The 13,467-nt window shown below is 32.8% G+C and overlaps 2 protein-coding genes across 2 annotated transcripts; both read left to right on the top strand.

The window, feature by feature from the left end:
- The first annotated feature begins 997 nt into the window (after window positions 1-997).
- On the top strand, window positions 998-5,333 carry LOC145087682 (cullin-3A-like). Its single transcript, XM_079025706.1, has 2 exons — window positions 998-1,299; window positions 3,127-5,333. Exons 1-2 carry the CDS (start codon window positions 1,139-1,141, stop codon window positions 5,165-5,167), a joined length of 2,202 nt encoding a protein of 733 aa, XP_078881832.1. The 5' UTR covers window positions 998-1,138; the 3' UTR covers window positions 5,168-5,333.
- Window positions 5,334-10,820: 5,487 nt separating this feature from the next.
- On the top strand, window positions 10,821-13,183 carry LOC145087681 (protein FEZ-like). The gene is made up of 3 exons (XM_079025705.1): window positions 10,821-11,200; window positions 11,283-11,590; window positions 12,419-13,183. The coding sequence occupies exons 1-3, from the start codon at window positions 11,047-11,049 to the stop codon at window positions 13,031-13,033; spliced, it is 1,077 nt and encodes a 358-aa protein (XP_078881831.1). The 5' UTR covers window positions 10,821-11,046; the 3' UTR covers window positions 13,034-13,183.
- Window positions 13,184-13,467: the final 284 nt, after the last annotated feature.

Raw genomic sequence — 13,467 nt, 5'->3', positions numbered from 1 at the left:
TTGTGTGTGTGTGTGTGTATATATATATATATATATATATATATATATATATATATATATATATATTCTTTTATATCAACTATCATTAAGGTAAAACCTCCTTGATATATTGGTCTTTGGAAGAAGGGGTGATCCATGTTTTGTGTGTTAATGCTTTGGTTTTAGAAACATCTACATGGATTGTTGTGATGAGACGAACAAAAGTGGTAATAGTGGCGGTAAAAGATGCAGACAAATGACCGTGACAGTTCGGTATTAGAAGGTGAAGAGTGGTGTAATTTCAATCATGTTCTTCATTTTAAGTTTAAAATTCAATAAATAATAGTAATAATAATAATAGTATTTAAAGACATTAATATTCTTTTTATTTTGATCGAAAAACTGACATTGCTATATCAACGCCATATAAACACGTTCTAGTGACTAAATAACACATGACCGTTGATATATTATAAAATAGTATTTTTGACATAAATTTTGCCTAATTTAAAGACATAAAATACAAAAAACAAAGACAATATTACAACAAATAAGGTCAAAACTTATAAATGATTTGTGTAGTACCTGTCTAAAAAATTAATAAACCTGATTAAACGTGAATTATGGTTACGAAAGCCCAATCAGGAATAGGAAATAATACTGCTAAATAGATAATATGAAAATTGGTAAACTCTTCCAGGTAAAGAAAACAAGAAAGTGAGTTATAGGTACAAGAAGCAAAGCAGAAAGTACTCCCCAAATGAGCTCTGGCGACGGGTGGTAGCAAATAAAATTGGGGCCCGTAACACGTGAAGAGCAGAGGATTTTGGGAAGCCCAAATTCCGAAAGGAGTTTCATTTTTTCCAAACAACCTCCATCGATGCCTTCTCGCCTTCGCTTCTCAACTTCAACTTGGTGATGCTTTTACATTTCTACTGATTTTAGATTCAATTTCTCACAAATATTGATTGGTGATCATTTTCGTTTTCAAACCCCCGTCGATCGTCGAGATTTCAAGCTAATTTAAGATTTCGAAACCCTAAATCTACAGACGTTTGATTGGGTGGACTGGATTTTGGAAAGCTACAGCTAGGGTTTTGAATTTGAGATCAATATCAGCTCGTTGGGATAAATCGGATTGAATTGAATTAAGAGGAGGATGAGTTCACAGAAGAAGAGGAATTTCCAGATAGAGGCGTTTAAGCATCGGGTGGTCGTGGATCCGAAGTATGCTGAGAAAACCTGGAAGATATTGGAGCATGCGATTCACGAGATTTATAATCATAACGCCAGTGGCCTTAGTTTCGAAGAACTTTACAGGTTTTAGTTCTTATCCTTTTCCTTACTTCGTGATGTGGTAATTGATTCCTTTCAATTCGTCCTTCTGTGCTTTATATAGCTTTGTGATGGAGGATTAATTCGTCTTAGGAGTTACGACTTAACGACTAACGAGATATCTAGATTTTTCTGACACTGGTAATACATAAGAGAGTTACCAAACTATATTATGCATGAATTTCTTCATGGTTTGATTGCTTATGTTGGAGTGGATATCGGAATCTTACTAAAACGCGTGTGAAGATTTGGCATGCTAAATGAAGTAAACATAAAAACGATTATGTAAAGGCCACGAAAGAGCTTTTTTCACATATCTTCATGAGCGAGGTGATAGTTATTTGGGTGGATTCATATTGTACCACTTAACTGATTGAGAAGGAACAGCTTTTTCGAGATGAATTTCAGAAGAAAAATAAGAGGCTAAAACATGCTTTCTCTTCTTTTATTTGTCATACTTTACTTATGAGTCTTAGCTGTATTAACCCTCTGTGACGAAACTTTCATATATTGGTCACTCAAATGTAGTGGTTGAGCTAGTTTTAGTCCAAGGGGAAGAGGAGGTTTTGCATCATTCTATCATATGAAGAGTCGGCAACTGCTTTTGACAAAATCTTAGTTGAGTCTGGTTCTATGTATATAGTTATGCTGCTGTACCTTTTGTCTGGTTCTTGGTCTTTAAGTTGATAAAACCTTGCTCCATTTCAGCTTCCTCTTTCCTTGTTCTTAGCTGTAGTCATACCATCTGTATTATACAGAATAATGAATCTTTAATTTTCAACAGATACAGCTGCTACAAGTTTTTTCTATTCTATATGACTGTATGGCTATATCTTAAAAGTTGGTTCTGATACAAGGATGTATGGGTGTTATAACTGTTAAGAACAGTGTGCTCTCCAGCTATCTACTTGTCATAACCATATAGCTAATCTTAATCTGTTATGAATTATAAAAGTGCTACAAACTTCTGTGGATTGATTCTATGTATAAAGTTCTAGTCTAGCACTCTTGATTAGCTTGATCTGGATAAAAAAATGCTGCACTAAGTAGATGTTAATCCTTTCTTGTAATAAATAGTTAAATACTACATGTTGCAGAATTCATCTAAAAAGTACTGTTTTGTAGCTGATATGCTCTTTCTTAATGTTACATTTAGAGAATTTTATACATGGTGCTGCCCTTTTTTGTTTTTAGGCTAAATAATTTCCAGGTTGAACAGTAGGTATCTTTAACGATTGCTCAAAATTATATATATATATATATATATATATATATATATATATATATATATATATATATATTTTCACTTTCCATGCAGGAGTGATAAAATCACTCTTGGAATTGTTGCTAGATGGTGAGTTGACAAGATATATGGCTTGTTACCTCCTGTGTGAATCTGCCTGCTTAATAAATTTGCTGTGTTTTTGAAACTATAAGATTTTCATAGTGGAGGAGTCTGAGTTTCCATGGAGGATTATACTTATAGACTACAACTTAAGATAAAATAAGTATATATATGCATCACATTTCTTCTCATTTTCCATTTGAAGTGCCTTTTGAATTCTAGTATTGGAGTTTTGTTTGACTTATTTCAAAACTGTCAATCACATATATCATTGTTTTGTGTTAAAGCTTAAGTGTATGCGTATAGCAAATGAGTACATGCAATAGATATCATCTTCCATAGTTCCATTCTTGTTCCTCTGCTAAAGGCGCCAACATGGCATACTATGTTCACATCAATGCCATGTGGCATTGACATGGATTATTTGTGAGTTTTGACATGAAGTGGTGTTTTATATTATATTTCAGGAATGCATACAACATGGTCCTCCACAAATTCGGAGAAAAGTTATACTCAGGACTCGTGTCAACCATGACTTTACACCTAAAAGAAATAGCAGCATCAGTTGACGCATCACAAGGCCCATTATTTCTAGAAGAACTCAACCGAAAATGGATGGAACACAACAAAGCACTACAAATGATCCGTGACATTCTAATGTACATGGACAGAACCTTCATTCCTAGTACACACAAAACCCCAGTTCACGAACTCGGTCTCAACTTATGGCGTGATAACATCATCCACTCAATCAACATCCAAACACGCCTCAAAGACACACTCCTTGAAATTGTCCAAAAAGAAAGAGGTGGTGAAGTCATCAACAAAGGCTTAATGAGAAACATAGTCAAAATGTTAATGGATTTGGGTCCCACAGTCTACCAAAACGACTTTGAAAAACCGTTTCTCGATGTCTCCGCTACTTTCTACCGTGGTGAATCCCAACAGTTTATCGAATGTTGTGATTGTGGGGATTATCTGAAGAAAGCCGAAAAACGTCTGAATGAAGAGATTGAAAGAGTGTCGCATTATCTTGATGCGAAAAGTGAAGTGAAAATAACAAATGTGGTCGAAAAGGAAATGATTGAAACCCAAATGACGCGATTGGTTCACATGGAGAATTCGGGATTGGTTAACATGATTGTGGATGATAAGTACGAGGATTTAAGCAGAATGTACAACTTGTTCCGGAGAGTTCCGACTGGGTTAATGTTGATACGCGATGTCATGACTTCTCATATCCGGGAAACCGGGAAACAACTTGTGACGGATCCCGAACGGTTGAAAGATCCGGTTGATTTCGTGCAACGGTTACTCGATGAAAAAGATAAACATGATAAAATCATTAACCTCGCATTTAACAACGATAAAACGTTCCAAAACGCGTTGAATTCATCGTTTGAATATTTTATAAATTTGAACCCGAGGTCGCCTGAATTCATCTCCTTGTTTGTTGATGACAAGCTTAGAAAAGGTCTGAAAGGGGTAAGTGAAGAGGATGTGGAGATCGTGTTGGATAAAGTCATGATGCTCTTCCGTTACTTACAGGAAAAAGACGTGTTCGAAAAATACTACAAACAACATTTAGCAAAAAGACTTCTATCCGGAAAATCCGTGTCAGAAGACGCAGAAAGAAGCCTGATTCTAAAGCTGAAAACCGAATGTGGATATCAGTTCACATCAAAACTAGAAGGAATGTTTACTGATATGAAGACATCACAAGATACAATGCAAGGGTTCTACGAAGCGATGGGGCCCGCGTTATCCGACGGGCCCACACTAACAGTTCATGTTCTAACAACAGGGTCATGGCCCACTCAATCCACCACCACCTGCAACCTCCCACCTGAGATCCTATCTGTATGTGATAAATTCCGTACGTATTACCTCGGGACCCACAACGGGCGCCGGCTGACGTGGCAAACAAACATGGGGTCCGCGGACATCAAAGCGACATTTGCTAGAGGACAAAAACACGAACTCAACGTGTCCACATACCAAATGTGTGTCCTGATGCTTTTCAACAACGCGGACCGGTTGAGTTACAAGGAGATCGAACAGGCGGTGGAGATACCCGCGATGGAGCTCAAACGGTGTCTACAGTCATTGGCGTGTGCCAAGGGTAAAAACGTCCTTAGAAAAGAACCGATGAGTAAGGATATTGGGGAAGATGATGAGTTTTACTTTAATGACAAGTTTAGTAGCAAGTTTTATAAGGTGAAGATTGGGACGGTGGTGGCTCAGAAGGAATCGGAACCGGAAAAGCAGGAGACGAGGCAGAGGGTGGAGGAAGACCGGAAACCGCAGATTGAGGCGGCGATTGTGAGGATTATGAAAGCGAGGCGGGTGTTGGATCATAATAATATTGTTGCTGAGGTTACAAAGCAGTTGCAATCGAGGTTTCTGCCAAATCCTGTTGTGATTAAGAAGAGGATTGAGTCGCTTATTGAGAGGGAGTTTTTGGAGAGGGATCGGGAGGATAGGAAGTTGTATCGGTATTTGGCTTGAAGAATAATAAGAATAAAATGGCCATGTGCTACTGTTTTCTGTGATTTCAGTTTCTTTTGGTGGTGGAAAGTGGATTGTTTGGCTTCAGGGATTGGATTTGTTGTTGAAATGGATATGGATATGGATATGGATGCAGATTTAGTTTCAAGTAATTGTGTTTTGATAATTTCTATTTATTTTGGTTTCGTGTTATTATTTGGCTATCAACATACCATATACGAATCTACTACAAAGATGCTTGGTTTTTACCTAAACCAAAATTTATCATTCATTTTGATTTGGATTATCCGAAACCCAGGCAAATATAAGGTCCAGCCAATGGATATTCAGAAGTTTGATTATCATTAAACCTTATAATCTTTACTCATATTTCTAACACTTGTTGGATATGTGAATGTTGATCTTAACAATTTAAATAGGCCTAGGCTAGTAAAAAGCCAAGTGCTTTTGGTTTTGGTGGTTGTTATTAAAGGGTTATTTATTATCGTTTGTGTAGGTATGGAACCACGGCTTAATATTGTTTCTAAACTAAAATCATTTAAAGGTTTAGTTGGAATATAAATCATGGTCTCAGGTAACGGCTAGAAGTTACTCTTGTTCGGATTACTGGTGATCCTTGGGATTCTAGCGCTCCAAGACTTAACCTTGGGATGACCTTTCAAAAAAAAAAAATCACATTAGAGAAGAAAAAGTAATTTTGTTTATTTTAAATTTTACTAGAACATACTGAGGAGCTTAAGAGCTTTATGCCACTTTAGAAGTTATAATCTATAATAATCTAGGTAATATATTTTAAAGTTTATGTTATAATTGATTAAGATGCAAATAAATAAATGTCCTGGTAGTCCACAATGCGTAACAACAACACATTGGTCTTTGGGTTGGATAGTTATAAAAACAGTCAAAAATTTGTGTCCGCAAACCCATGAGAGTTTTATTTCGAATGTTGATTGGTTTTTTTATGACCACTCATTCCTTATAGAGGCAATCACTATGTTAATTTTTTTTTTTGAACAAGCGGCAAATGCTTCATAAGTAAAAGCTAGCAAAAAGTTGGGAGATACAAAATATAGATGTTTAAATAAAAATAATGTACAAAATCGATTCTAACATAATTCTTATTGGCTAGACAGTGTAAACTAGCTGAATAATCTTGGAATATATCAATCCAAGTCGTAAATTAACTTTCTAAGTTAGTACATACACGCATGCACATACATGCATGCCATGATCAAAATAAAGGGTACCCCTGACAAAAAAAATCACGTAATATACAATAAGAAAAAAATTATACCACTGCGATTTTTTTAAGGAGCATCCCGGGCTACCCTGGGATGTATACTAGATCCGCCTATGCATACATGTACATATAATTCTATGTCCATACACATATACATAAAAAATCTCAATAAAACAATAAAATATTTTTGGTTTTTGTCTTTTTGATATATTGTTATTGTTTTAAATTGTAAACTATTCAGACTGAAACTTAAATAAAAGTAAAAAAGATAATTAATTGCAACATGTAAGCCATCAGCAATCCCTTGAAAGGGAATCCAATTGTTTAGTAAGAACACATATCTTTAAGTTGGATTTATTAGACGCTTAATTGGGAATCCAATTGTTTAGTAATAACACATATCATTCAGTTAATAAAACATAACCTACATACAAAGTTGTTGCTTTCTTACCGTGTGAACATAATATATGCTTTTCTTATGTTGTTTCCTCTTCATCGGAAACCACCTCCCTTCGCCTATCCTCTTCCCGAATCATCTTTCTTTGTCTCTCCTCTTCTTGAATCGCCTCTCTCCGCTAGATTTGAAGCAAAAAAGTCACCGGATTTGAAGCAAAAATTCGATGCAAAAAGTAGAGTTGTTCACTATTTGGATAAAACCGAATTCCAATTGGACAATTTGGATTGAACTTTTTGTTTCGAATATTTAGATTTTTAGATTGATTTTCAACAAAACCGAATTATTATTTTGGATTTCGGATTGATTTTGGTTTATAAAATAAGAACCGAATAGCCGAAAAAAACCGAATAACAATTTGTTATGTATTTATTTTCAATGTATCTATAATTATTTATTAATTTTATAATTTTTTTTAAATAAGTTAATAAAGTTTTACTTAATAAAATACATTAATATGTACTTTCTCTCAAAAGTTTTTTATCTATTAAATAATAAATTATAATATGTCTTCTTAGTAGTTGTTTATAAATTTTAAATCACAAGTAAATAATTTGTTTTTGCTTCTGTAAAATTAGATCATACTATAATTATATGTCATTTTAAAATGTTATGGTTTTGGAAAACTGCATTATAAAAACCGATTTAATCGAATTGTAATTGGATCGGATTTGAATTTAGTTTGGACTATTTGGATCCATATTTTGAAAACCGAAATCAATTTGGATTTACTTAATTGGATCGGATGGAACCGATCCATCAAATGAACATCCCTAGCAAAAAGCCACCAGAACCACCACTAGGGATGAGATTTAGAACCGGAAAACTAGACCGGAACCGGAACCGTTAGAACCAGAAGATGTAGAACCGATCCGGGTCTCAGGTTTAAAGAATGACTTTATCCGGGTTCGAAGTCGTCCGACTTCTGGACTTCAGGTCCGGGTAAACCGGAATTAAGAACCGGAACCAGTTTTAGGGGCTGAAACCGGTTTTTATGAAAAATTTAAAACATGAATATCTCATTCCTCATTCGTTTGAAGTCGTATTGGCATGAGGTTTATTTCAAAGTGTAGTTATAGTTTGTACATGATTTTAGACTATAATTGTGACATTTTTGAGTTAATATTCATTGACTTACAGTCCCCCAAAATCGGGATATCAAAGCTGTGAATCTTCTGTTTTTCAGCTTTATTTTTATACTTTGTGAAAATTTAAAAATGCATATCCAATTCGTTTGAAGTTGGATTATCATGAGGTTTTTTACAACGTGTAGTTTATAGTTTCTACATGATTTTAGACTATAATTTTGTCATTTTTGGTTTCATATTCATTGACTTACAGTCCTCCAAAGACAAAATATCAATGTTGTGAATTTTCTGTTTTTCAGCTTTATTTTTATATTTTGTGAAATTTTAAAAATGCATATCTAATTCGTTTGAAGTCGGATTATGATGAGGTTTTTTTCAAGTGTGGTTTAAAGTTTGTACATGATTTTAGACTATAATTTTGTCATTTTTGGTTTAATATTCAATGACTATACAGTCCCCCGAAGTTGAGATATTAAAGTTGAAAATTTTCAAAATTCAACCACTAAGTAATTACCAAAAAATTTCGGATTTTCCGGGTTTTTCGATTCTAAACCCACTTTATCCGGTTCCACCAGACCCACTTTAATGTTTTCGGGTTTTCCGGTTCTAGATCCACTTTACCCGATACCTTACCCGTAATCGGTTCCTATATATCGGTCTGGTTTCCAGTCTTACAAAATCCCGTTAACAGTTCCCGAATTTTTCGGGTCCGAGTTTGGACCCACTCTCATCCCTAACCACCACTATTATGAAACACCGCTCTGGTGGGTAGGTGGCGTTGGTTGGTAGGATTTTAATTGTTTTTTGATTTATATAATTTTTATGCTCTTAATTAAAAAATATTAAGTGACTAGATTTATTGTTGCATTCTCAATTTCATAATTGTTTTATTTGAACGGTTCTCTCTCTCTCTCTCTATATATATATATATATATATATATATATATATATATATATATATATATATATATATATAATCTTTTGTAAATTGCATCAATGTGTATATATAATCTTAGTACTTGTTGTGCATACCAAAAGTCCATTGACTTAGTGGTATTAAATGTTTGAAAAGGGGTCTATGTCATGTTATATTTTATTAAAAAATAACTTATTGATTTATTGGTGTTTAAAAAATTAATAAAAAAAATATTTGACAGTATGGAAATAAATTTTAAAATATTTTTTATCAACTTTTCAAAAGACACATTTTAATAAGTTGATATTTTTTCAGAACTCTTTATAGGTTTTTGAGTTGTAAAAAACAATATCACCCTAAAATACTCTTTAAAACATGTATAAGTTAAATCGAACATTTTTTAAAAAACAACTGAACTTATTGATTAATTGACTTTTCACACTATAGAAATTAATCAAATACTTTTTTTAACAGCTCATTTTCCTATTACCATAGGTTAATAAGTCTTTTTACCCGTTTTAAGTTCAAAATAAAATTTTAAACACCCTCTAAAAAAGTTTTAGACTTGTTCTATCATATTTTCATATATATATATATATATATATATATATATATATATATATATATATATATATATATATAGGGTTAGGTTATTTTGTTTTCACTATCTATTGTGTGTATGTATGATTGATTCTGGACCAATCATTTTAGTTATTTTAAGAAAGTAATTAATGCATATTACATGTTGAAGATATAATGGATATTTATTACATCTTCAACATTTAATATGCATTAATTACTTTCTTAAAATAACTAAAATGATTGGTCCAGAATCAATCATACATGCATACAATAAATAATAAAGAGAAAACCTTAGAAAAACCCAACATAATTTCACCAAATGCTTAAAAAAACCACTATATTATTTTTTAGTACACTAAAACCCTTATATTTTCTAAAATTTTTATTTAAGGTTTTATGAGTTTAGAAAAACCTACTTTATTTTCATGAAAGAATTAGAAAAACCATTATATTATTTTTTTAGTGCATTTAAACCCTCATATTTTTAATTTTTTTTATTCTAATGAATTGTAACAATAGAAACGTTAATAATCGAGTACATAACATTTTTGGTTATCTAAGATTTACCGAGCTCAATGCCTTAAATGATACATTTTAAAAAATATAAGAGTTTTAACGTACAAAAAAATAATATAGTGGTTTTTTTAAGACTTTGATGAAAATATGTTGGGTTTTTATAAGATTATCCCAATAATAAAAACATTTGAAACTAACTCTCTTTTTTTTTTTTTTTTTTTTTCTCTCTCTCTCTCTCTCTCTCTCTCTCTCTATATATATATATATATATATATATATATATATATATATATATATATATATATATATATATATATATAGTATAAAATAATTATTAATTTAAACTTTACATTAAACATTAGAACTATTCCCAACTTTAAATGTAAAATTTGTCTAATCATGATATGTTTAGATGAAAAATATTGATAATTATATATCTTGTGGTATTATAATTTATAAGACTAAATAAATTAAATAACAATGATTCTCGGACCAATTCCCATAAGATCTTAATCACTAATTAGAATGAAAATTGTCATGATTTTTACAGGGAAAGATTTGTTTGAGGTATCTTCATAACAGCCAAAGACTTGACCTCAGACGTTGACAGATTAAACGCTCACATTTGACAAAAAGAATGATAGAATAAAAACTATATGATAAGCATGGAATGGAGGAAAGTGCCATTTTTGGATCCATAGATGACTAAACCGTTCCTATATATAAACATATATATTATTCCAATTCACTTTATTATTGAAAGTTGTCTTGTCTTCTTGTGTTGATTTTGTAAGAAACATACAATAAAAAGGCCAAGTTATCAGTCTATTTACATTATAAATTATCACTTAAACAAACCCAAAATAATCATGTTTGATTACTGTTCCTAACACAATGTTCCCTTCCAAGGTTCCTCCATTCAAGTTTTTGTAAAAACCAGACATACCCCTTTTCAGGAAGCATATCGGCTCCAAAATGATCTCTTTCTGCCTAAGTGTCTCTATAACAAAGGCTCTAATCCGGGTTTTCCTCTAGTTCAAAAAGCTTAATTTTTCCTTCCTAGAAAGGAATTAATTTCATTAAATGGATGATCTCATGTTACCTGGTTTTAGGTTTCATCCAACAGACGAAGAGCTTGTTAATTTCTACCTAAAGAAGAAAATTCAGCAACGGGTTCTTCCTATCGAACTTATTAAACAAGTGGATATATACAAATACGATCCATGGGATCTACCAAGTAAGCTTTCATGAGCACTTGAGCAGTCAAGATTTTTGTGTGCTTTATAATTTATAAACTCATATTCCACTGTGTTCAACAGATTTAGCGCCCACAGGAGAAAAAGAGTGGTACTTTTACTGTCCAAGGGATCGTAAATACAGGAATAGTGTAAGACCAAACCGTGTTACAGGAGCTGGTTTTTGGAAAGCCACTGGCACTGACAGGCCGATATACTCATCTGATGGCACTAACTGCATTGGTTTAAAAAAGTCTTTGGTGTTCTACAGAGGAAGAGCTGCTAAAGGGATTAAAACAGACTGGATGATGCATGAGTTTCGGTTGCCTTCACTCTCTCCATCTCAATCATCACCACCTAAAAAGATCTTAGATAAAAGTCTTCCACCAAATGTAAGAATTTCACTTTTTCAAAATCTAATTATGACCAGGTGTTTATGTTTTGACTTAATAATGATATGGTTATTAGTCAGATATATAGTGGTCGTTCCTTTTGACATGGTATAAAACTAAAGGATGGGCTTAATGAATTAAATGAGATGAGAACCTTTAACCAAACTCTCATTCTTTTCGATTTCTTTTAATCATATTTAAATTCGTTTATATATCTTTTTGTAAAATATATGGATTAACTATCACGAAACATCACAAACAAGATATGGAATAATCCATCGTTATTTGTGTGAAGGTGTTAGATACATATCCTAATGTCGCGTAAAAGAACGTTTGTCATAATTCAACAACACAAGAAGCCGTTGTTAATCCGATACATTTTATTTAGTAAATAGCCACATATCAGCAACATACGTTTAGCGATAAATTAACATAGTTAAATGTTTAACTTTTAGACTTGAACTTGTCGAATATGTAGTTCAATTTAATTTATTAATCATGTTATTAAACTTTCAAAATTTTTGATTTTTGAATTTTATTGTTGTGATTACAGTTTCATTTATAATGGTTCTAGATAAACAGTTCAATTATTATTCAACATTACTTCTACACAAAAGGATAAGTGATGATTTTCCTTTTCATTTTTAGATTGTTCATTGAATCCAAAAAAAAAAAAATCTATGCTTATAGGTTACTTACTTATCCCTTTTGCGTTTTATCTATAAATCATTTATCCGTATAAATCATTTATGAGTTCAACACTTTATCCATATAATAACTAATATGTGAAAAAAGTAACAACCTTCAAATTCTTTTTTTTATTCGCAGGATGCCTGGGCAATATGCAGGATCTTCAAAAAGACAAGTTCCATGGCACAAAGAGCACTTTCTCACTCATGGGTGTCTTCATTACCTGAACATAAGTCATCTGATCTTTACACCGAGTCTAACCAGCTATCCAACAATCCTGACTCACGACTCTCCTCTCCCAACAGTTTCACAGCTCTTGACAACCCCTCATACACACCCGTGAATATGACCACTTCAATAGTCTCCCCTTTTTCAATCCAACAAACAGATTTTCCTAGAGGTTTCATGTTTTCAACCGTCGATATATCAGGGCCAATCACAACGACCACATCCGATGTTGCTCCCAGCTTGTACAATTTTGATCCCGATCTACTTCGGGATGCAAACAAGATCTCTGAAAGTATGGGATTAGGAGGTCCACAACAACAATTTGACACCTTCTCAATGAACTCACCACAGGTTATGCAAGGAAGTGTAGACACTACTGAGTGGGTAAAAGTGAGGACTGGTGCATTCCCTTTAAATTTCCCATCAACTGTCCCTGATGATTGGAATCTTAATATGCCATGGGATTCTCCTACATGTCCTAGCCAGATGTCAACTACATACTCTACAAATGAATGTCACACTTGATCATTATTATACTTTCTCATCTTTTGTTCGGTCTTATTGTACAGGACTTGAATTTTTCTTATTTTTCTCTGTGTATATATCATGTATTATATTACCTGTACATGCCAGAACAGAAGATAATACAACTATCAGGATACTGAATTATTATTATATATACACTTCTCACCTCAAAACTCATACTTAAGTTAATCCATGTTATAATAAATGGCTTGATGACCACTAAAATCGCCAATATTTTCTAGAATTGCTTGTGTCGAAATAGTAAATTGTTGTTGGTTAATTTTCATATTTGTATCAATTTAGGAGTGTCAAAACAAATAACAATGGAAACAGGGAAATAGTACAAAGAAACGTACGTGCCAAAATTTTTTAAAAGATAGTAACGGAGTTACTGAGAATTCACAATGCAAATTCACCGATTGATTAACCATTGT

Source organism: Lactuca serriola, chromosome 2 (assembly GCF_051521515.1).
Source record: "Lactuca serriola cultivar US96UC23 chromosome 2, Lser_US96UC23_V15, whole genome shotgun sequence".
Classification (NCBI taxonomy): Eukaryota; Viridiplantae; Streptophyta; class Magnoliopsida; order Asterales; family Asteraceae; genus Lactuca; species Lactuca serriola.
The sequence above is the reverse complement of the archived record's forward strand: the minus strand, read 5'-3'. Positions and strand labels throughout refer to the sequence as shown.

Excerpts from the sequence above, each read along its gene's own strand:
- LOC145087682 (XM_079025706.1), top strand. The coding sequence starts at position 1,139 with ATGAGTTCACAGAAGAAGAGGAATTTCCAGATAGAGGCGTTTAAGCAT. Across the intron at positions 1,300-3,126 it reads AGTTTCGAAGAACTTTACAG|GAATGCATACAACATGGTCC; the intron begins GTTTTAGTTCTT and ends ATTATATTTCAG.
- LOC145087681 (XM_079025705.1), top strand. The coding sequence starts at position 11,047 with ATGGATGATCTCATGTTACCTGGTTTTAGGTTTCATCCAACAGACGAA. Across the intron at positions 11,201-11,282 it reads CGATCCATGGGATCTACCAA|ATTTAGCGCCCACAGGAGAA; the intron begins GTAAGCTTTCAT and ends TGTGTTCAACAG. Across the intron at positions 11,591-12,418 it reads ATAAAAGTCTTCCACCAAAT|GATGCCTGGGCAATATGCAG; the intron begins GTAAGAATTTCA and ends TTTTATTCGCAG.